Raw genomic sequence first — 25,671 nt, forward strand, 5'->3', positions numbered from 1 at the left:
ACAACATTTTCTAAAACCGTACTGAGGTAAGGCAGTGAGCATAGCAAACAGAAGATTAACACAATTATATAGCGGAATGTCAGGGCTAAGGCAGAAAAATAACATACCTTCGCAAAACTAGCTAAGTCAAAAGGTCGATCATTAACCGTAGTTATAACGTTGTTGGATCACGTCCTCGTTTCTTAAAGAACTTTCTTAAAAACCGCAGATGATGCAGTGTTTGCAATATTGTCCATTCCTTTGATTACATTATTTCATCATTTCCATATATTTTCCGAGAAGACATGGTGTAGCCTACATTTCTGTGCATTGTCTGAGAATGTCTACGACAATCAGCCATGAACGTCTGGTGATGGTGATAAATTCACGTAGGAGGTACTGTGATTTGATTGAACCACACGTCTTCTTTGAGTGGAAAACACAGAAATAATTCCAAACAACCGTTCGTAGTTAAATTTACCCTGATAGTGAAGTCAGTGTTTCATCTTCATCTTCTCGCTTTGATGCACGAGTTCTAATTGAAGCAATAATAATAATAATAATAATAATAATAATAATAATAATAATAATTAATAACAACAACAACAACAACAAACCACAAACAAAACAGCAACACTAATAATAATGATAATAATAATAATAGTAATAATAATAATAATTATGCGTCGGCAGTACCGACAATAATACTACTGTTATGTGCGCATCGTCCAAATATCCACCGATTACATGTGCTGTGAAACCCACTCCGACATTTGTCCTTGCTAAAAATAACATTATGAGCAGTGCATCATGTACGTCAGATTTAAAAACGACAGCCATACTATTATAATAAATTTACGAGAATTTAGAACTTGACAAACTTTGATTCTGTAAACAGTTTTGTCACATTAAACTCGCTGAATTGTCTTTTTACTGGCCATAACTGTAATATAGCACTGAAAGGCTGACCAGAGGTCGACATAAGTATTCGTAAGGGTACATTCATGCTAAAGTCTTCCTACTGTTACATAATTTATACCATGTATAGTCATGTAATATGTCTGAAAGCCTGACAGCAGTTCCACGCCAGCTGTGGCCACAGAACCCTTTACAGTATTATTTTGGAGGAAAATTCTGACTATAACTGAGAATCTCATAAGACACGGCACTGACATAGGATGTTAGTCGATTCGAACCCCTTTCTCGTCAGCGATTTTTTTTTATTTTTTTATAATTCTCTGTCGTCTTGCAACCGACTTCGTCTTTCATTTTTTTATTCTACACCATGTGTGCTTGTACACAGTTCACTTGTTGCTCAGCCGGGAATTATTTTGATTGCCAACGTGGATGAGGTAGGACCTAGCCCCTGACATGGTACGCTGCACATAGTTCAACCAACAATACTGGAAAATACTGACATCACCCACCCTCTGCCATCTACCCGCTGTACCAGTTGGCTGCGGGTGGGCAAATGAGGTGTGCGTAATACTGCCAGCCTGCCTCATGTCATCTCTACGCTTCATAATGTTATTTCTCAGAAATGTTGTCAGCCAGTTTCAGTTAAATTAAGTCATATGCGACAAATTGACTTAATATGTTTATACCGTTTCATTAAATAGATCGTATATATTTGAGAGGGATATTCCTCAAAATTGTTGTTAGCCTACTTCTATTCACAGCACCCGAATGGGGCTTGTTTTAGGTCTATTCTCATGATTCAAGGTTAATTATATATATTCTACAAACTGGACTCTATTCAAGTGTCTAACGGGGACACGACGGTGACAGATAACTGCATGTCAGTGAGGTGCACTTGTGAAACGGGGGTGCTATCCGAAGATTTGTTTTACTCTAAGATTAGAATTATTTATAAAGGTAAGAATAACGGACAGTAACGGATTTCAATGGATTTTGCGCCAATCTAATTTGATTATATTCGTTGTGCTGGCTTTGCACAGCTTCGATATTTTAATTGTCTTGATTTAATAATTTGTTTCGCTACTGATGTTTAAGGAGTCTTAAAAGGAATTTTAATAAACGGAAACTGAAATAAGAAAGAGATGGCTTGAGGTCACGCGCATAAGTGAAAACTACCCTATTGCTGCCGTCAAATATCGTTCATGTTTAGTGATCAATTCGTAAAACCTAATATACTTTTTTTTTTTATCTGAAATCAGACCAAATGTGGCAAACCCGTAGTCAATTTAGGAATTGGACTGTAATTAAATCTGGCGTTTGGATTACAGTCCAGCTAATGAACAAACGAGAATAAACGCGTTTATGGCCAAGATTTCCCACGCAGTTCCAGGCAGCGCTCCTCGTGCCATGTTTCAGACGGGCCTCTCTAAATACCCAGACCCAACCATTATACTTTTATCTGCATTTTATAATGTCAGTCTGGATTAAAGCTTGCCTAGCCACTGGCACGAAACCATCTTGCCTTTACCCCACAAATCTGGAGTTTATGAACTAAGCTCTGGGAGTCGACGCAGGTTGCAAAGGCTGTACCTGAGGCCCAGTCCGTTACTGTCGCGCGCAGTCTACCCTCTGCTTGTGTCTGCGTTTATTTACCAGACGTATTGGGTCAGATATTGTTCAACCATATATTAAGAGAGCTGGATGCAAAGCTTCTTTAACAGCACCGAACCCTGCAGGATGCATATTTGTATATCAAGACAAATGATCATTTTGTAGTGGAGACGGAATGAAAGAGATGCGAAACGCTGATTTGTGGTTTCTTCCTGATTTTAAGCGCACGCGAATTGCGCAAATGCTTCTCTGGCGCAGCAGGGTATGAGAAAAAGTAGACACTTTAGGTTTAGCCTCCTCCTGTCTTACTAAATAATTTCCAGATCGTCTTATGAATTGAACTTTTACAGTGTCGTGAGAGGATAGTTGTTACGTGTGAAACGGTGCGTAAACCATTTCCAGTCATTCTGAACCATTAAGTTGCATTCAGTGCCCTAATGAGGACAGTTAACATTCTTCTCTGTCGTTCATAGCTGGACCTTCTTTACTTCACATTTTCAAAACTGAGGTCTGCAGCACTATGTACACCCTCACCAGTGTTGACATATACCGTAAGTCAAAGAGAAATAATCACGGGATCAAAGGAAAATATAATCCGTTTTGTGTAAAGGTCGAATGGGACCAAACAGCAGTGCATTCTGCATCTAAATGTCTGGTCTAAATGTACCATTTAGACAGTGATATTACCACTAACCAGAACTTTCAAGTGACCTTGGATGAAATATATTTCAATGCCTTTTTAACATATATCACTAAACAGGCTACACCAAGTTTCAAAAAAATATTTTTTTGTCATTTGGCATTGTGTAGTGATGAATAATGCTTCTATTATTCATACCGGTTGCATTTGTTTTAGTGAAATGCTCAGGTTGTGCTTAACATTGTTAGGGTTTATGAAGATTTTACTGAATTGCATCTTTGATTCAGTTTACTAAAGGGTGAATACTTACAAATTTAGCTTGTAACAAGTAGTACATTATCTGAGATGGTTCTGAAATCAAGACAGGTTGGCTACTTTACCTCTGACTTGAACCTTGGTGCAGAAAGGATGAAGTATTGGTCAAGAAAGGAGGCAGCAATTTTTCAAGAGCCTGTGTGCATCAAAAGAATGCAAATGATTTCTTGCCAATGTTTTCAATTAAGCTTAAAATGAAAGCCACGTGAGCACGCTAAAGGCCGCGTCTTTGATTACATGCTTATCAAACTCTACGTTTAACTACATATTCCTCACGCTGGGTTTCACAGCTATGTAACACTTATCAGGATGGCATGCCACCTTGACCTGTTCAACTTTTGGTTTAGTAACTTAAAAACTCAATACATTAAAATATGTTCATACCTGTATTATCAGATCTTATTTGAACGAAAAGTTAAAATAATTTTGTGTCATGTTCAAAGCTCATGTAACACTTGCCATAATGTTTGTATGGTTTTCGCACATCTGTGTTTTCATGAACACGAGATTTCAGGTATATAGTTCTTATGTAGGATTATGGTTACTCACCAGGCATTGACATTTAGGCTAATATTTCTGTTATTTTTCTTGGCTTTTTTTTTTTTATCAAAATGCGATGCATTCCTTGGCTTTGCCTGGGAAAATAGCCAGTTCCATTTAAAGACGTTTTATTTCTGATATTAACCTGTTTATCAGGCTCAGGGAGATCTGGTTTTTGTTTTGTTATTGTTTATGATTCACGTTTATGAGCGGCCAACCTATTAGCCAAATGTGTTCGGCATACAAATGTTGTCCAAATGCATATTTATGGCATACACATGAGAAAGATGAAGAGTGTATGTGTGTGTGTGTGTGTGTGTGTGTGTCTGTGTGTGTGTGTGTGTGTGTGTGTGTGTGTGTGGAAGTGTATGTGTCTGTGTGTATGTGTGAGAGAGAGACAGCGAGAGAGAGAGAGAGAGAGAGAGAGAGAGAGAGATGTCTGTCTTTTACTTGAACTGTAATATGCTGTACACTGTATGCTGAACATGGTAGGTAGATGATTAATAATGTCTCGTTACTTCGGTTCTGGAATATGGCATATTTTTGAGTCATTCAGTTATAACCTTGCTGATGAAGTTTTCAGTGTGACAATAATAACGTGAGAAGAAGCAGACAGTGCACACGGGTTCCCAGTGGGCGGTGAGTCACAGTCCATTTCTGTGTAACACGGCCTGTTCGAATGACACTCCTGAACTGCCTGTAGATCAGGCAGTAAAAATAGACCTAGTATCACATTCAGTAAAAAAAAAAGAAACTCACCAGAAAGCAATATTACTAATTATCATATCAGTGAACGAGGATTCTATTTTACATTGTAGTTATATATCCACCTTGCTCTGATGCAGGGCCATGTAGTACAACACCTGGTATAAATACAGTATTTGTTGTACTGTACTGAAGTAATGGAACAATACCAGTGGACAAAAGTACCGCAATAAACTGTGACATGTCCGCTTTACTGCTACTGGAATTTCACAGTTGCAATGCACTTTTGTGACAGCACTTTAAACCCTCACGTGCATTTCGTGCAAAGGTGGAATATGAGAGCCGTTACAATGCCACCCCCCAAAAAAAGGGTGTGCCGAGGACAGTGATGGGGAAATACGGTGTTGAAATATTGGGTGTGACTTCAGAGCATTAGGAACTGCATAGTGGTTAAGTCACTGTATCACTGCACGGACCTGACCAGTGATGCTACTGATCTCTCCCGCAAAGGTGGTGTCGCACCAAACGCATTGTGGAGCTGCGACTTGTCGAAGTTCCGTTGAGCACTGCTCAACATTGCTGTGGGATAAATCAGTAATTCTCTCCTTCATCTTTGTGTCTCCATTTTGCTCTAATCTAATCTAATCTAATCTAATCTCAAACACACTCCATCGCTGCATATTTTCTTTGTACCCGCTCTTTAGGGAATTAAATGGAAAAAAAGAGATTTTTCTGCAAGGCTACTTATGACTTTTTCACAGTCTGGTGAAATTCTCTCCACTGACATAATTATGTGTCTCTTCAGTAAAAAAAAAAAAAATGTGTTAAGTAGAAATTTCTGGAAAAATGCTGTAGTCAGTTCTTGGCTATACAGATAGATGTGGGTGGTCAGGTGTATATGCACCTGCTAGAGGAATGAGTGAGAGCCAATCTAATGTCTCCAGCGCTCTGTGGAAGGTAGCAAAGTAAGAGTGAAGGTAATGCTTACATTTAGTTTGTACTGAAAGAAATGGAATGACATTGCCCAACCAAAGCTATCTAGTTTAGAGACCTTTCTGCTGAAGTAGGAGTGAACTTGTGTGTGTGTGTGTGTTGTATGAAAGCATATATTTTGAAAATAAGTCAATCTTTTAAGCATTTTCAAGTGGTTTGCACTCTGTATCCCTGAATGATTTTTGCCTCTATCAACCCATTCTTCATCAAGATGAAATTGAACTGGCTTAGGCAAGATTTTTGATTCTGATCCTGGTTTCCTTATTGGGCTCTCTGTTTTTAAATTCCTAAAAAATTCTAATGAGTTAATGTCAAGTCAACCTGTATCTTTTACCAATTTACAATGGTTAATTACCAGTTTCTTCAAAGTCTTTCACTCTCACTGCAGCCGATTGAGGTTAGTGAAACCAGTCCACCTTTCCACCAATCTCAATTTTTCTCACTAAGAATGAAGTCAACACTATTCTCACTCGTAGTTGTACAGAATCACAAAGCGACTTATGGGACTTGAAGGAGAGTATTATTCCTTTAATTTGCTCAGGTTGCCTCGATAACGAATTTTGCTAAACAGCATTAACATCTGTGGTACAGAAAGAATGATTTTTGGTGGTTGGTGCGTCCATTATAAGTTGCTCTCAAAGTTCACTGAGCGATACCGTGAGCGACCATTCTCGTGAAGGCAGAATTCAGAGGTTAATGTTCCGCGGCTTCTGTACCTGGAGACATCAATAAGTTATCTAATTTATAGAACTTTTGCTAATGCTGAGGGAAAAGTTTTGCTCATCAATTATACTAATTGTCTGATGTCAATAAATGGAATTTCAAGAAGAGGTTCAGCAATAATAAGCAATAATTCAACCGAAACGCAACAACGACAATAACACCAGCGGCAACAGCAGAAACAACAACAACAACAACAACATCAACATCGACAACAACAACAACAACAACAACTACAACAATAAGAATAATAATAATAATAATAATAATAATAATAATAATAATAATAGTAATAATCCCTTACCCCACCAAGTCCGCCGTCGAATTAAACGGTAATTCTTAAGTTTTTTGTTTCAATGCGTAATTCAGTCGACGTGACCCCAGCTGAAGAGTCGACTATGTTGAACATGAAGAGTCGACTATGTTGAGCATATATGCTCAACATAGTCGACTCTTCAGTTGCACACACATTAGCGTGATAAGATGAGCATGCAAAGATTGACGTCGTGAGCATCTTGTGAACATATCTGCAGCAGAGACAGCTTTTGGCGTCAGAAAGTGCTACAAACCAGGCTGAAACCAATCGAAGACAAATGGAATGTGTTTTATAACAGATATTTTGGCATTTTACTCCAATAAAGCGACTCCCACATGTGGCAAATGTACATTAAAACTGTTATCATGTGTTTATGAACACAATTTTCAGCTGAGTTCACACTTTCTTTTTGTGTTGTACCAAAACTAAGGCGCAAACACACTTTTCAATAAGACAGTTGTTTAAAGGTACAAAATATAAAACTATCTCTATAAATTTTATACTTCTTTGGGGCAATGCTGTCGATTAAAAATCTGTGGAAACATTTTCACTGGTGAGCCAATAGGATGTACAATTTAAACTGTAGTCCACAAGGCAAGTGAACGTTATTAACTGGTTAATTTTCTGGACTGAGGTCGTCTTTTGTGTTGTTCGATTGCTGATGTTTGTTGACGTTACCTTTCCATAAACGAAAGCTTTTTTTCCCGTTAAGATATTCGCTTGCATCTGAGTGGAAGTTGATAGATTACACGTAACCCGTAACGCGAAAATTACTCTTCTAAATTCAGTTAAAATAAATGGCATCTCATTTGGTGATTATATTTACGCGTAAACATGTATTTGTTGTAAGCTTCGTTGCAAAGACTTGTAGGTGAGAAATTGACAAGCTGTTTTTCAGAATTTCACAGAAAACTGATGTGAAGTCCAGTTAACACCATTTGAATGAATCCTTTCAAAAGAATCCCACGTCGGGTAATACTGGATTTGACGGCCGAGATTTTCTTTTGAGAGGTTTTCAGCCCACGCTGAAGTTCCATGGTTCAGTTGCGAGCTATGCTGCATGCTAAACATTTTTGGGCAAATGAACTAATCACAGTATTTTAAATAAATATAAAAATTGACAAAATCCAGTGACCAGCTTGGTATATGACGGTTTATTGACACGACAGCAGCGACAGCAAGTTCAGTGATGCTACATGTAAATTAAATAAGCGCATGAAGATACATCTTCATCAGATGCGCACTTTTAGTCTAGACCTATGATGTTATTGCTTGACCAGCTGTAAACGTCCGCCAATTGGAGATTAAATAGGACTCTTCACGAACGCTTCTCAAATCAGGCTGAACGGCAGTGTGTTTGGAGGCAATTAGAAGGGTATTTATCTAACCACATAATCAGGCGTCTCGTCACATTGTTGCCCTCCGTTCTCCTCACGGCTGTCAGAAGGAAAGGAAATGTGGAATGAATAGGCCAATTCAATATCTTCTGTTTCACAGCATGATTAATAGACAGGCGTGATTCTGTTTAAGTTAACTCATGCACGTTAACAAGCTTAGCAAGTGCAATTAAAGTAGCTATTTCTTCTGAGTTTGCTACAGTAACCAATTCTTCATTTTCCGATATTGTCCTGGGTTCATGCTATAACTGAGTTATTCTGTGATATTATCGTGTCAGTATTATTACCACTACTGATATGAAGCAACTAGCTCATTTCCCAGTTTTATTACTTAAATATCATTGTAACTAAATCATAGGCTACATCATATCGCCTAATGAGCTGAAATTACTGATATTTCAGATAAGTACAGCGCGCGACATAATGTTAAGTGTGAAAACATAATTAGCGTATTGATTCGTGTGAGTATTTGGGATCCAATCCCTGTTCGTCTCTACTGAGTTTATGTTAGCTGCATGGATACATGTAAAGCCTTGAAGGGCATCGCAGCCATGTTTGTAAATGAATGAATGAATGAATGAATTACATACTTTTCAACTTGTTAATTATTTATGTACACAATTCTCAGCTTAGTCCAGCAGTACATCACGTCGTCTGCTTAGGTAAACACTTCTCCTTTACTTGAGCGGTGGTACTAACAGAGATGAAAGTTGGGGTTTCTTCATGTATTCCTGTGTATCGCGTAAACATAATTAAATCAGACGGTGTCTGTCAAATTGTATGATAGTAGTTATTTGATATTAAATTGCATTTTGTCTAATATACGTTTTGCCTAATATACAAATGTAGCATTATGCTTTTGTAGTTTATCTTTTGAATGTTTTTTTAAACTCTTTTCATGCTTGCCGCGGATTTAAGTTTGAATAATAGCAATTAAGCCACAATTTCTTAGATTAGCTCACGAGTCCAGATAATGGCTGTCTCGCATGTTTCAAAATTGTTCAACAATGTGACCGTGTTGTTTGCTTTTGTGCGTTGACCGATCACTCGTCTTAATACATTTTTTACTTAAGAAACTCATGCGGTGTAAAAACAGGGGGAAAAATATTCTGATAGTGCCACGTCATATTGTGCTGTAGTGGTATTGCTTCTCCCTTCACATGAACAATTACTGCATGTAACGTCTTGTTAAACAAGCTCATTTAAACAGACACACTGAGTGACATTTTTATTTTTGTTTTTTATGCAATGCGGTAATTATCTCTGACTTTATGTCAGTGGTTCAGTTTTGACACCCTAAGCCTAAAGTGCAGATTTATTTTGACAAGTCGAAATACCACTACGTCTTAATTGTATGTCACATGTAGGCTATTCAGTGGGTGGACATATGAGATCCTCTCTCTCTCTCTCTCTCTCTCTCTCTCACACACACACACACACAGACACACACACACACAATGACAGACTGTCAAAATTATCGGACTGCCCGTAAAATGTCATGCATTTTCCTAATTTCGTTTGTTTGAATGACTGCACGCTACCGATGATAGTATTTACTTCATTTTGTCACGTGCCTATCTCTTAACACATTATCACCAGAGCAAAACCAAAAGGACGACCATTCCCTTGAGAAGATGAGCGCACCGACTAAGCAGCCGTTGTTTCTCGTTCTCGGCGCTCTCTAATATTAAACGAACGTCCCTCTAATACTAATATCACTGTACTCTTTGAAACAAAGAATGTGCTGTAATAAAGCGCCGTTTATACTGAAAACATAGGATTGTAGACCGTTATTTGTAATTGTTCTGACATTTTATAAATTTGAATGATGCAGCTGTCTGATTTATTGTGTCTGGTATATGTCACAGTAATCACGTCCATGTTTTATCAGTTAAAGACAAACATTATCACACTAAAGTTATGCTTTCAAAGTCGTACCAACATCTTACGTGTAACTTTTTTGGCGGCCCTTGTTTACAGGAGCAGCACCGACGATTGAGTGAGACGACAACAAATTTAGTATTTTGAATTTAAATTTAGAACTTACCACAGCCACACTCCTAGTTTTAGAGGTAGAATTTCTTGGTGGAAAGAGCTGAATTGTGTAGGTGCACCCAACAGTTTGTGGACTAATCATGAAGCAGTACAAGTGGGCAGGAAGTTTAACAGTAAGACTATTAAGGCATTTCCTGGGTACAGTAGCTGCCTTGCTTCAGTACAACATGTGCCACGAGGCTGCAGCACTAATGAATCAAGAGGCATGGCGCGTGGCTTAGGTCTGTCACACATCAAGGGGCTCGAGATTAGAGAAATGCCGCGAAACGTAATGTTCAAACAACGCTTCAGCGTAGGCTACAACTCAGTCCATTGCTGTGGGAAAGAAATCGTTTTTATGTGAAAATGTAAGTATTTTTATTTACGTGATCGCCTCATAAGAGTTTTCTGTACATACCCAACAGTTTAAACTAAATCAGACGTATAAATGTGCACAGTGATGGCCTGTATGTATTGATAACAGGTTTCGTCGTGTACTTTTTGTGATTTGTTGACAGAAGCAGTCTGAAGGCCTTGAACTTGAACACTTTGCTCAGGGAGGGACTGCGTCTATGGCGGCGTCCTAAACAGACCCTTCAGGGAGGGCCGGACTCGTCACTTTAAACTTGGCCTTGACCTTAAAGGCCCCGCCTGACCCGTATGTAAAGATAACCGTCTGGGGAAGTGTGTGTTTGTGCAATACGTGCGTGTGTGTGTGTGTGTGTGTGTGTATGTGAGTTGGAGAGAGAGAGGGGGAAGAGAGAGAGAGAGAGAGAGAGAGAGAGAGAGAGAGAGAGTTGTTACTTGTAAGGAATGGCAAGAGAATAAAAAAATAAAGGGGAAAGGTTCCTGCGCTACCCCGTAAACATATTCCAAGTGCCAGTCCCACACGAAGATGGAGGTTTGTCTGCTCTGGTTTGGCCTTTGGCTTTGATGATTTCTCAGCGTAGTAAAGTCGCTGGAGTTTCGGCTAACGGGTTTTAGAGCGTTTGAAACCACAGTTGTGAATCTTGTCTGCAGGATTTAGCAGACAAATAAGGCTGTATTTTTCCCATTATTTACTATTCAAGTAAGCTATTCAAAGGCATCGCTTATGTGACCTCGGCAAATGGAAGGATAAACAAAACCAAACCAAACAATGATATTAAATGGGATACGATTGCATTAAAATGGGATAAATGTAGCATTTTAAGTCTAATGTTTTTCAAGGATTTATCCATTGCCTCTACATTTCAATCAAAACTTAGGCCTATATTGAAATACATAAATCTCCAAGTAAGCACTTTTCATAATAATCGAGTTAAATGCGAGAGAAACTGAATGTCCTTTCTAGGTTTCATATGTATCTTTGTAGAAACAGTATGTTCTAGTATGATCGGCTAGTTTAGGGCAGCAACATGGTAATATGTGTACGCTGTAATATGAATTACACGTAGTATGTATGTGCAGCGTAATGTCCATTTTGACAATAATGTGTGCTGTTCATCACGTAAAATTTTGAGAAAGTGACAGGAGTCATAAACAGAAATTATTAAAATATAAAAAATGCAGAGCCATATGTGTATATGTGTATCTAACTCCCTCTCTGTGTGTACATACGTACATACTTAGATACGTATATACATACATGTGTGTATGTATGTGTATGTGTATATGTGTGTGTGTGTGTGTGTGTATAGGCCTATAGCCTGCATATATAACCTATATATACATAAATATTACTTTACATGGATAAATTAACTTTCAAAAAAACTTATCTTAAAATTAAGGACTTTCCGTATAAAATATCTCTTATGAATATATGGTTGCCTAATGTTGGAATGAGTGTGAAATATCGAATTATGATTTGTTGTTCTTTTATGATGTCTATAAATGACATTTATGCATTTGGCACTGTTGATTATTGGGCATTAAATGTGCTCGTGTCGATTGAGGAATATTTCAAATTGTGTTTAATTGAACCTAATATAAAAGCGGAAAGTATGTATTCAATTTGTGGACTGTATGGTAAAATAATTGTTAAAAAAAATTGCCTGAGGCATTGCTTATGGTTATTCCATTATTACGAGTACGAAGCGTTAACTTCCTCGGTCACATAAATGTTAATCATTTTAAATGTGAGTGACTATATTAAGTAGCATTTCTGAAGAACGCTCTGTTTTGTTTTATTTTATCTTTTAATTCATTAGGGAGATCGACAAATTTGCGCGTACGCCGGCTAGCTGGACAACGTCTCACTGAAATCGACCTGTAAAAAAACAGGTCTTATTTTAAGGTCGAAACACGTTCACTTGTGTAATTACCTGAGTGATTCCAGTAACCAGTCCTATTTATCAGTAGAACCTGGGATTATAACATTACGACTACATGAGGTTCGTGATGTTTTGTTCATTTACATTTTGAAGCCAAATGAAAGGGAGGAATAATGCAGAGACAAAAACACAATCAGAGAGCGAAGACCTGAAGTCGTGCAATCGTATGTTTTGGCTTCATGTGCACAAATACATTCCAATCTGGCATTTATTAATTATAGGATGCTCTTAAAGATTCGGGTTATATCCTCAATTCAGTTCAGTCAGTTAAGACACTGAGCAACGTTATACACATCTTACATTGTCTGCTTTTCAAATTCTGGATGGACATTTTGCCATAGTCGTTGGGCTTTTAACTAAATGTGGCAGCTGCTGGGATTTAGTGAACGCGTAGCATTTATCACCAGGCCCTGGCTTACAGTTTCTGATAATATTTGTTTATGAAAGAAACAATTTCACAATTTGAATGACAATTTGAAAACCTTGATTCAAAATCTATTTATTTTTCTCTTATGTTATTCGGTATGTGCTTTCAGGCTTTACATATTATTTTAAGTGCAGTATGCTGCAAAACTCCTGGGGGAAAGAATGGCCATTTGAAAGGCTGTATTTCTAAGGTTTACGCAGAGATGAAAAAATACAAGGTCTTGTCCCGAAAGGAGGAGAGAGAAAGAGAAAGAAAGAGAGACAGACAGACACACACACACACACACACACACACACACAGAGAGAGGGAGAGAGAGAGAGAGAGAGAGAGAGAGAAATGCTGATGTACACCTTTCGACGTTCCATCTACAAGAGTTTGTTTTGCATGTCACGTGGTACGTCTTTCGCCCAATGAAGATCCCGAGGACTGAACGCTAGACCATTGCGTCAATGCAGCTGTGTGGATGTAACCCGGTGTCTTGCACTGGTCTGAGGTCTTTGTAACAGAATTCTCCGTCCGAATGGTAAGCGTGATATGACCACTTCCCTGGTCCTGAATCCTCGGTGGCCGGACACGGTTATGTTTGTGTATGAAAATAACTTGGATGAGCTAAATAAAAACATGGAAGGTCTGGTTGGTAGCGGCAACTTCGCAACCAACCAGTGCAGGAATCTGATGGCCCATTCCGCGTTGGGAGGTCATCCCACAAGCCTGGTACACGGCTCCAGCTATTCTACTGTGGATGTTTCTGGATCAACTTCTGGAGATGCGGGAAAACAATGCACGCCATGTCCAGCAGTTCCTCAAGGTTCGTCAGCTGGACCCATACCCTACAGCTACTTTGGAAACAGCTATTATCCCTGCAGAATGGGGCGGGGTTCGCTTAAGTCCTGCACCCAGCCGAGTGCTCTCAGCTACTCTGCGGAGAAATACATGGACACTCCAGTCACGTCAGAAGACTATCCAAGCCGGGCGAAAGAGTTCACATTTTACCACAGCTACCCAAGTCCCTATCAGTCCATGGCCAGTTACCTGGATGTGTCGGTGGTGCAGACGCTTGGTACGGGAGAGCCACGGCACGACACGCTGTTACCGATGGACAGCTATCAACCATGGGCTCTGACGAACGGATGGGGCGGTCAGATGTACTGCTCAAAGGATCAGGGCCAAGCGGGGCATCTTTGGAAATCCGCACTAGCAGGTAGATCTAAACGCTTCCATTCACCAAACAGCTGGAATGTAGCATAGGCCTACGCATTAAAAAGATCTTTTAATCATTTTCCAGTATGGTTAGGTCGATGCGTAGCCTGCATGTCAGTGTAGCATGCTAATTATTGTAAATTGTTTTGTTGTCCTGATTTTTTGAAGTGTGAAATAGCCTAAACGATAATAAACAAACAATTAGAACATCTCGCGTCAGTATGTAAAAAGCGTAATCTGCTTCCGCAGAGAAGTTTTGCTCCGAAAAGTAATTCACGTTATTAAGAGAAACAATACTACTCCAAGTAATTCACTAGTCCAAATTAATAGTTTAGACGCTGGGGTGTAAAGGAGTGAACTCCTGCGAAGCTGAGTCTTAACTATAGATCAGACAACAGCGGAGAGAACCCATCAATAATAAACTTCTCGTTATTCATTCCAGATGTTGTGGCTCACCAACATGACGGTGGCTCTTTCCGCCGAGGTAGAAAGAAACGGATACCGTACACCAAGGTTCAGCTAAAAGAACTGGAGAAAGAGTACGCCGCCAACAAATTCATCACGAAGGACAAGAGGAGAAAGATTTCAGCGGTTACCAACTTGTCTGAGAGGCAGATCACAATCTGGTTTCAAAACAGAAGAGTTAAGGAGAAGAAATTCGTGGCCAAAGTTAAGAACAGTGCGCCATAATGAGGTTCGCGCAGCAAGACTGTTTTTCTCTGTGACTCAAAAAATCGAAGGAGACAAAATGTCGACGTGGTATTTTTTTTGGATTGGGCTTCTATGTGCTGTTTCGTCTGCGTACTACCATTGCAAATGCCTCAAAAATGAATGAACTACAAAAAAAAATCACTTGGACTATGTTTTAGAGGCCTGTAAATAGCGCATGTGCCTGCTTATATGTAACAGTAATGCTCGCTTTTACTCGTGGTTTTTCATGGACTTGACACCATTTAAATGTTAGGTATGTTAAAGTCAATGCGTCAGTAGTGTGTCAAAAATTATGCCTTTAACCTCTCCTTATATATACACTGTTTATATCGCCTGTGAAGCAGTATGAAAATATAACGCAATACTTAATAAAATGTTTAATCCCAAATACTGTTTTAAAGTTATGCATAGTTAAATAACAATTTTAATATGACCTTTTGTAATTTTTCACAACCATTAACCGGAAGAAATAATAGAGGTAATAATAGAAATAAATAATGTCCTTAGGCTATTTAACAATTGTACTTTTTTTTAAAAAACTTTCTTTAATATTCTATCATGAAAATGATTGACTCAAAATTTTACGGAATCAGAGAGCTCACAGGTCTTTTATTTGATAAAACTGACCGTAAGAATTTAAAACAACTAATTCCGATTAATCCCTGTAATTCCGTGTACATTTAGCCAGGTAAAATCTGTAAGTAATTGTCTGTCGAGTGTTTGAATCGTATTTTATTTAAATTGCATACACTTGTTCCATTTACGTAATTTTCCAACTGCCTTTTGCACAAAAATAACAGGATTGCCGAACAACGATTGTGGGTTTTTTTTTTTACATTGCTTTCTAAATATTTTCTGATTTTTTCCGTATTATATAATGTATGGCGAAGTCCAGGGCAAGCGCATAGTTTTAACCAAAGGTGTAGCAATAATTCGGTTTCAGCCTGAGTGTTTTTTTCAGGCCATCAAAAGAATATGAACTTTATTTCACAATATTAACGACCTGTGATTTCCTTGTAGCTGTGACAGACTGAAGGGAATGTTTTGATGTTAGTTAAAAGAGAAAGGAAGCGCGATGTTGAGACAGACCCTCTAAATCAGCCCTTAACCTTGACCTTGAAAGTCACGTGTTCACCAGATAAGCAATCACTTTTGTCTCTCCTGCAGCCATAAATGTTTAAGCTGGCATTGCATGGGACTGTAGTCTTGTCCTCGTAGGCACTAAAAGAACCAACTTAGTCCTCGCTGTTCTCCACGCGCCAGACAGGACCTCTTGTTTAGTTGCAATTATCTTTCTCTTACCAATTTAAGTGCTGTTCATTTCGTCTCGAGGCTATAGCAGGCCGTACATTAAGAGAACAACTGACTTCCTACATGCCGTGAGCACTTTATGGTGCCCTAAACCAGAAGCTTAAAGGTATGAAATATCTACCCTGAAAGTGTCCTATTCAGGTAAGCAGATTTACGCACGATGATCTGCTTTATAGTCTTTTGCAGCAGTGATTTAAGTATCTGTCCGAATCGGAGCAGTTTAATTGTCAGACAGTGAGCAGAGCCGGGCGGGCTTCCCTGCACCCTGCACTTAACGCCGGTCTAGATTAGTCAGGGTGTAAAAGGTCCATCGTTACTCAAATGCTTTACATCATCACCTGCGCATCTCTCTGCGCTCTTACTTTCAAAACCAGGCCTCTCTTCTCCAGTTAGATCTACTAATTCTCATTTGTGATCTGCCGCCGCGTCCATTTGTATGAACTTATGCAACTGTGCTGTGAGGTTGTAATATTGCTCAACGGAAAATTCTGGAGAGAAGAGAAAATAGTTTCCCTCCGGGCGATTTCTGTGTGTTTTGAGCAAACATCCCTCTTTTTACCTCAGGATTTTTCAATTCTTTTTCTAGAGAGCAGTTACCTTGCAGGATTTCGCTCAAGTTCTGTTTTTTTTTTTTTTTTTGCGTTTTGTCTACGGTGTCTTACCTGTCAATTAAAAAACAAGCAGTATGTCATTCTAAACAGTTAAGTGGGACCTTAAGACGGCATATGTAAAAGTCATTTTCTTTATTTAAAATAGCGTGTAAAGTGGAAAAAACATCTAAAAGCCTAAACGCATTTATATTCTTCAAGCAGGTGCTGTATCAGACGAAAGCTAAGCCAAAAGGTTCCCGCACCTTATCTGTTCTCCTGTGTTCCTCAAACTAACGATCGGATTTTCACGGATCGAGAAGTTGCATTTTTGTTAAATAAAACTCATACGGAATCATCCACCCCATGTGCACACCGTTTTTGCTGTTTATTCTTTAAATCCAGACTCAACCAAACCATCAGAGCGATTACCGATTAATCAAAAGCTGAAACAACCCCTGCCTCAAAACTGCATAAATTGAGTAGTTCCTTATAAAGTCGTCATTATAGTCCTTTCGCCCTTTTCCCGCATAATACTGAGAATATGTAACGTTTATTGGCCAGTGATTATTTGCCCACAGGCAAAACTTTTTTTTTAATTTGTATTTTTATTTTCAAAGGTTGGCATGCAGTAGGTCCGTAAAGGACGACCCATCCAATTTCTCCTACCCAAATTCAAAACACCCCAAGATAAGATAGTCTCGTAATCAACTGTCCTTCTGCTGTATTTAAATGAGCGTTGTATAGCCTTTGTTATATTGTATGATTTCGACGGCCCTACACTGTCGCTGAAATGGGTAACACAACTTTCAGCTCCAGGGCCCCAACTTCACAGTTTCGGAGTGGACAAATATTTACGGATTTCTTGGCATATCCAGGGTGTTTAAATGTATTTACTGACAATAAACTCAACACAGAAGTTTTAAATCCAAATTAATCTCGGTTCCTTCTTTTTTACACAAGACATGACTTAACCGACAAGGAGTAGAACAAATGGCAGCCAAGAGAGATGATACATATGGATAAACCAAGAGACATAAAATATTTCTCATGTCAGTTCTTATATTTAGCTTCCTGAAAATGCCTCACCATTAGTTTTGCGCAACGACAGTCATAAGTGCGTTTCCGAAGATATTCATCACACGCCAGCGTAAATGTAGGCGTAAGTAGCACCAGACTACACAGGGCAATAAAGTTCCATTGCCCTTCCTTCCACTTGTAGTTAACATTGAACTTGACAAAAGCATTCCAACAAACGGCGCGTCTGCTTTGTGTTTACCGTGTGATTCAATGGCTGCCTGTCTCTTTCTCTCTTTAGAAAATGCACAAAACCCGAACCAAGACGCCCACAACCAATAGCACAATAAATCTGCCACGTCAATGGACTGAAAGGTGACGTTATTCTGCTAGATGTATATATATCTCTATTTTGACAAAGATTTATTTGCTCCAGACGCAAAGATCGATGCCAAGTGTACACCGAAAATGATTTTGTGACACGGGCTGTCAGTTAACAGATGGATTTGACGTCTCCGAGTTGGGAAATAGTTGTGAAGACAGTAACAACTTACAGTGAATTGTATTTTTTTGACATTTAATTCGATGTACATGTTATCTTCTACTCCGAACACCAACCACCAGCAACCACTGGAATGCAAAGTGGCTACTTGTTAGTAAGCCTTATTTGTAGTGCATGTAAATGCAACGTAAACCATTTTGTGAAATACAAGTTAAGTTTTTATTTTGAAAAAGTTTACGTTCCTTGTTCCCAGCTAAAGGCGCAGTTAACAGTATCTGTATTTGTTTAATCCATTCAAATACATCTATAGTTGCCTGTGTGCGCAAGGGGATATAGGCCTACTAAGCTGAAAGAATATACGCAGGCCCCTGAAAATCATTAAAGAACTATGTAAAGGACAGTACATTTTAACCACATTTAATCAGATGTCGTAAACCAGTCTGATTGCAAAAGCAAATAGACTGTATATAAGCATAAGCTATGCTGGTCTACTGTTCTAACATTCTAGCTGTAATTTTTAGCTGTATTGTCAGTTTTCGGTAGTTCACAGTTCAAGGAAAAACATCCGGATTTCTGTACATCTTTGCCCATTGCTGTGCATGTGACACCAAATCTAAGCTCTAAAAAGGCTTTCTAATGAAAGCGTAGCGTGCTCGGCCATTTTAAGGCCTGGCGAAATATTTTCCGTCATTCCCGAAGCGGTATGTTTTCTTTGCGAGGCAGAAATGCATTACTTTATTGCGGGCATAGTTTGAGAATGGCGTTTCAAATTAAACCACAACAGGAACGGGCACTGGTGACTTCAGAAATCTCGACATAAAGGAGCCGTTGTGTGACATAATTGTAAACTGCTCATGTTGAAAGAAAATAGAGAGTAGCAATACTGCTTTTGGCATAACTATAAAATCAAGTAAACTGTGGTCTCGACTAACAAACTGTTCCTCTTTTCTTCGGTGTTTGGCAGTCGTAAAAATTTGCTCTATATCCAGCTGATAGTAGGTTTTTATTTCCGTGCACGAATCTGTGTCCTGAGCTGGCAAATTGATTTTAAGGGCTTCCGGTCTGTGGTTCCTCAAATATGGCCATCGTCGAAATCTCTTCAGACTGGCCTTAGGAATGTCAGATTAGTCTCCCTCAAGTTCATGTCCAGTCCCCCTCCCCCATTTTAACACTTCCACCCGCACAGAGCACCCCTCCCCCACGTCTGCATTTCGGATAGGCTTTTGTTACGCGGCGGACTTCGCAGTTGAACTTGAGACATCTTGTAAACAATAAGTAGTCTGGCCCTTGTCTGGACAGAGGTGGTCAATGGACCTGTGCCGTAAGGTTGGCCTCTATACGTGTAGAAATCGAAGAGGAAACGACTTCACACGAACGGCCCCCAACGACGGGTGCCAAAAGCCAGTCGATGGTCAAAATTGGCGTCCATGCGAAATGATCACTTGTGATTTCGAATTTAGGACACCATCGGATTGATATGATACTGAGATTACATTTCTACAAGCAATTAGGCACTCCGAAAATCGTCACATTGTTATAGTAGGTCCACTCAAGACTGCGTCTGTGAGCGGATTTAAGAGAAGCAATTTGAAGTGACTCAGTTATTTGTTTTATTTATATAAAAACCAAGTAGGTACTGCAGAATGTCGTTATTCGTTATTCAGATGAAACACGTGCGTTGCCACGATTTAAGAATGGAGCGTCTCAGCTGTTAACAAAGATTGTTGGATCGAACCTATGAGGCATTGAAACGCAAACACACACAAACACACATGCACGCACAAATACACAGTCCTTTCGACGGGTAGTCTGAATGATCAGATTTTCCAGTCCCGCCGTAAGGAATGCGCAAATTTCTATATTCGTCGGTAGTATTCTATTGCTGAAAAGATGCATTTACCTTTTCCGACCTCTCCTTGGTTTTTTGAATTCACTGCAAACCACAACTAACCACTCATTCCTGATTGACGATGAGGTTCACAACTTTGCTGAAACACAGTATATCTTGCCGTCAGAACAGGGTTATACAGCCAATCCTGGGAGAAAAAAAATGCAATATTCCTTTTAGGCTACATATATTTGTCCGCCAACTTTTCCATTAGTGCTTAGTTATGATTAATCAGCTCTCTTCCAGCCCTGTCTATCCGGAGCCATTTACAAGGCCACGTTTCGTTCTTTTTTCATCAGTATGACCAAAGATACACACAGTCAATTAAAGTTAAGAGCATTTGCGGTAACATTTTAAGACATTTCCATCAACAATCCAATCCAATATGTGTGTGACCGGTGAAAGAAGTAAAACCATTTTTGCATATTTGGGTTAACAGTGGACAAAAGTTAATTATTTGATTACATCTAGTAATACGTACTACTGAAGCATTAGGCTGTGCAGTTGATTAATACAGGCTTTCGACCGTTTAAGACATTGAAAAGGACATTTGGACTGAACAGGTGTACCATTTTTTATCATTACCCTTAATGTTGTAGAAACGATTACCGTTTTCTTTAAACCCACGGAGTGGACGTTTTCAAGGAGACCATTGTGGTATTCATAAATGTCGTATTGGGGTAACTTTGCCACTGGATAACCAAAAGTGAACTTTTAAGCGCAGGAGTTGCGACGAGAAGCAACGTTTACACGGTTTTTCTTTGTCATAACCTAACAGGAATTTCCATGACTAAAATTTTTTAGTTTGTCTAAATGCAACAACCAGTGCTCGCTACTCAGTTACCGCGCGCACAGCGCATCGCACATTTTTCATGTCAGATTCTATTCGTTATGTCCTATTTTATATTGTGTCCATTGTCACAAAAAAGAACATGTCTGTGTAAACACGTCTTCTTGCTCTGCTTCGTGGTGCGGAATGTAGTCGTGTTTTTTTTTTTTAATTTTTGTTTGTGTTTTCATCGAATATGACATTACATATCGTTTTATTTTAATATTCATATATTTAGCATACATCTTCTCTTTAACCTTACCTATATTAGCAATAGCGGCTGCGAAATAGAGCCCGACTTATTTAGTCGCTGTCGTTCTTCTCTTGTAAATTCATAAAAGTATTTAGACGTTTTTACGCTCGCCTGAAATAATGTGTTAAACGTCTTTAATCAAATAGGAAATTTTTAAATATGTGAAGTAGATTCACTTAACATTTTCACCAACTTTTCATCAGTCACATGAGCAAACTATCTTTCCATCTCCCTTTTTAATCTAACTTAATTCAGTTCAGCCTTTTGCGGAAAAGGTCAAAGTATGGAAGTGCTGGCAGTAATGTAACGAGAGCGCACAAAAGGTTCAATACAACAACAATATCACCAGCAAAATTGAATGAGGAAAATATTTGAATTCCGGGAGTTGCCTTCATTGGAGGGTATATTTAAAGTTGAAACCAGATATGCTCCGAATTTCATTTGTTATCGGTTGACTTGAGAATGGTATTTTGTAACAATAAGAAAGGCATTTGTGTTGACAAACAGGAACACGAGTTCCAGCACTCGCTCCCGCTAATGAGCAGCAGTCCATCCTTGTGCGATGGCATCACATCACAGACCTGGTTCCCGTTGGAGAAGAGAGGAATGCCTGCCCGCTTTACCCGAGATCAACATAACTTCAGGGCTACGGCAATAAAATAACCAAATGTATTGGCATGCAACACACAACTCATGTGTGAAATTTTACGGGGCACTACAATTATGTTGACCTCATAAAGACAAGTTGTTTTGGAGGGAATCGAAACTCTCTGATATGTAGGCCTCTTATTTGCTCCATCATTTTCTGTCACTGAGGTTATTTACACGTTGATTTCGAACTGTGGTTGATATTAATTGCGTTTAATACTTTCGATAAACTCACGTTTCATGGGCAAGGATTTCCTGTTAGGGTAGGATGTTGATATCAGTACTGAAGTACAGTGCCACAACTTTGTCTTTCGTCTTCGTTTTGGATTTGTGGCAAAGAGAGCTTTTTGGATAATTTGCTGAAAATGAAATTGATTTACTTCAATAGAACTGTATGGGGAAAAATATATGCACTGTCTAATTCACCAAAGCCGCAGTTCTTGTGAAATCTAGGCCGAAAATCTGACTTTCCCTAGAACATCTGGATGAATTGCACAGAGCTATGCAATAAACACTGCAAATGTTGTTTAGCTGCGGCTGCACGAGCCCGCTGGCGCTCTGTGGATGCGGTCCAGATGTGACGGGCTGCGCGCCCAGGTGAAGAGGTACCCGCTACCTCTCTGTGGCGCGGTAAAAGTCAAGACCCAATTGACCCCTTTAATATTTGCTGCTAAATCCATATTTCGAATGTTAGTAAAAAGGAATTTTCGTGTCCTTTCGTGGGTGGTTTATCAACACCCCTCACGTGATATTAATCCCTTAGGTTATACAGGTGCTAGCATAGGCCAAGTAAGAAAAGGTTACAGTGGTAATTTCAAAATACTTTGGCGTGTAAAGGAATATAGCCACATTAATCAAAGCCAAAACGGGGAGGGTTCCGTTTGAAAATCTTTGTGGAACCCCTGAACATTTTAATGAATATTGTGAATTCATTAACCAAGAATTAAAGAGAGTGTCAAAACATGCGATCGCTTAAAACATTCATGTATGCCCTTACTCTTCACTTAAACTCTTCATTAATTCGAAGAGAAGCACAGCTGCTACACCAGAATACAAAATTAAATCTTTTAATATGATGATGATGATGATGATGATGATGCTGATGATGATGAAGACGATGTTGCTGCTGATGGTTATTATGCTGCTGATAATCATCATCATCATCATCATCATCATCATCATCAGCAGCAGCAGCAGCAGCAGCAGCATCCTCATCATCACCATCATCATAACAACATCTTGTTCGTTTTGTTTTTGTTTTTTTTCCATCGGCTTTTTGATGACGTCAGAGCTAGGTGCGTGAAAATATTTTTATAAAGGCCTACGTTCGTTTTCAGTTCATAAAATGACTGGCGGTTCTGTTCACACGCTTCTGACTTTTTCTTCAGGTGTAGCGTTGCCTTCTTATGGTTATATTATGAGGAATTTCACCCTGCACGTCAATTAATGAGATAATCTGTCTTTTATTCAGATGACCATTCTAACCGTGCAGCCTGTGTAATCTGGTGAAGCTAGTGCATCCGTTATCCAGAATTACTCATTTATAATGAATACCAGTGTATTTAACCCCTCCTTCAATTCGGTGTCAGTAACCGCACCAAACTGTCGCTTAACTCAACAGAAATAATTTACGCAGAGTTTTTACGTAGAATACAGGCCGTTGGTTCAAGTGATTATGTCAAATTCTGTATAAACCTACGGACTTTACACCTCTCAGGAAAGGCATTAGGGCGCAGGACTGGTTATGGGGCCACCTGCTGGAGAAACAGTTTCTTAAATATAGAGAGAGAGATGCATCTAATGTCTCAACAGGTTGCAGTGAAGATGTAGCAAAAATCTCGGATGATGATGATGATGACGATGATGACGACGACGACGACGACGATTATGATCATGATGATGAAACTATGTGATTTGTCACATCAACGATTAGATGTGATAGGAAAAATAACTGGACTGGACCTCTGCCTCACAATGTAATATCTGCTTTTAATGTTTCTGTCGTTATACTTTCCCCCACTTTCGTTCGCTGCTATTTTTTTTTTTTTTTTGATAAAATGCAGCCTAAAAAGTCCAGGCACAGGTCAGCAGGTCATTTATTCAGGGACCGTTGTGTTTTCAGAAAACAGATTATGATATTTTTCTTTCATATGAGATCTCCATAATTTTTTAGATTTCAGGTTTTTAATCAAAGACCTACAGCAAAAGGATTTCTCTCTAAACATTTACTGCAGGTATTTACCGCCACCGACTCCACGCCTCAAAGCACTGCTGCTTTTTGCTGATGTGGAAAGTTAACAAGCCAAGGATTGTTTGAATGAATATGTGTAGAAAGATAATAAAAACAAATATGTATCTTAGGCTACAAAAATGTGGATGCATGTTTGATTTTAATTCACCCGGTTTGTGTGTAACTATGTCAGACCGTTGAATTGATACGCTGTAATATTCATATAGGTCAGTGATTTGAAAACCTCTCTCTGCTGCCACCTCCCGACAGTTTGCTGCTATCTATCTATCTATCTATCTATCTATCTATCTATCTATCTATCTATCTATCTATCTATCTATCTATCTATCTATCTATCTATCTATCTATCTATCCAGTGAAGATGTGGAAAGATGACTATGAGTTCATGGTGTTTTAAAAGAAATTAACCGCAATGACATTTTTTTAATCTGAAGTACGATGAACAACGATCGCTCACACTATTTGCAGCTTTTTAAAAAATGTATTTTGAGAAGTTTCGAGCTGCCAGAGAGAATGGTTTCCTCACGCCAGGCTTTGGATTCTTGTTGTTGTGTCCTTCATGGAAGAGCAAGGTCACGCCGAATTTCAATGCGGAGGTTCTTTTTGAGCAGAACAAGGAATTTTACGATCCTGAAAAGCTGGCGGACTGTTAGTGACGACATCGGTCGCTCGTTTTACAGGAAGCCTCTTTATTGAATTGTTCTCGCTCTGATAGGCACCCGGGACATTCAGCGTGTGTTCCCTCACTTAATTGTCTGTTGGTGGCAATAAAGAGTCACGACAATGCACAACTGTAAAATGCTTCACCCATGTCCAGTGATAAAGACTGTATGGCGGGTTCGCATATAAATGAAAAATAGATTTGAAGCTGCTTTAGGAATATTTCTATATCATGTTGTGTGTGTGTGTGTGTGTGTGTGTGTGTGTGTGTGTGTGCGTGCGTGCGCATGCGTGCATGTGTGTGTTTGCGCACGCGCGCGCGGTTCTGGGGCAAAGTTTTATTAAAGGTCTATAAAATAATAGATTCTTCCTGTTGCAAATATGGAAACGTCACTGTACAATGTAGAAATATTCCTAAAGCAGTTTCATTTTGGATCATAATCACAGAAGTACCCTGAACCTTTCCGTCGCCTTGAATCAGCCACCATCAGCTGACTGTAGGAATAATTTTTGCAGTTAGCCATGGATGGTTGAAAATGAACCTTGAATGTTGGACACACACACACACACAGACACACACACAGAAATATCCAGAATACATTTCGAATTCATAAGATGATTTTAAAGATTTGTTTTCATTTTAAATCTCCTTATTTGAAATTGCACTTTGGTGAGTTGTTTAAATTTCTTTACATTTTCTATTCCTGGCAATGGAACATCATTTCAGTTAGATCTACATGGAGTTTTAAACTTTGTTTGGTTGTCAATCTTAATATAATAATATGTCTTTAAGATATATACAATTAACAAAATACTTTATCGCATTATTCAAATTTGCTGAAGAACATTTCATCAACAAACAAACAGTTTCCATTATCATTTTGTTATTTATATTGGAGGAGATGTT

At 38.9% G+C, this 25,671-nt stretch overlaps 1 protein-coding gene across 1 annotated transcript; it reads left to right on the plus strand.

The window, feature by feature from the left end:
- Positions 1–13,441: 13,441 nt before the first annotated feature.
- On the plus strand, positions 13,442–14,797 carry hoxb13a (homeobox B13a). Its single transcript, XM_030793698.1, has 2 exons — positions 13,442–14,108; positions 14,550–14,797. Exons 1-2 carry the CDS (start codon positions 13,442–13,444, stop codon positions 14,795–14,797), a joined length of 915 nt encoding a protein of 304 aa, XP_030649558.1.
- Positions 14,798–25,671: the final 10,874 nt, after the last annotated feature.

This window comes from Chanos chanos, chromosome 16, assembly GCF_902362185.1.
Source record: "Chanos chanos chromosome 16, fChaCha1.1, whole genome shotgun sequence".
Classification (NCBI taxonomy): Eukaryota; Metazoa; Chordata; class Actinopteri; order Gonorynchiformes; family Chanidae; genus Chanos; species Chanos chanos.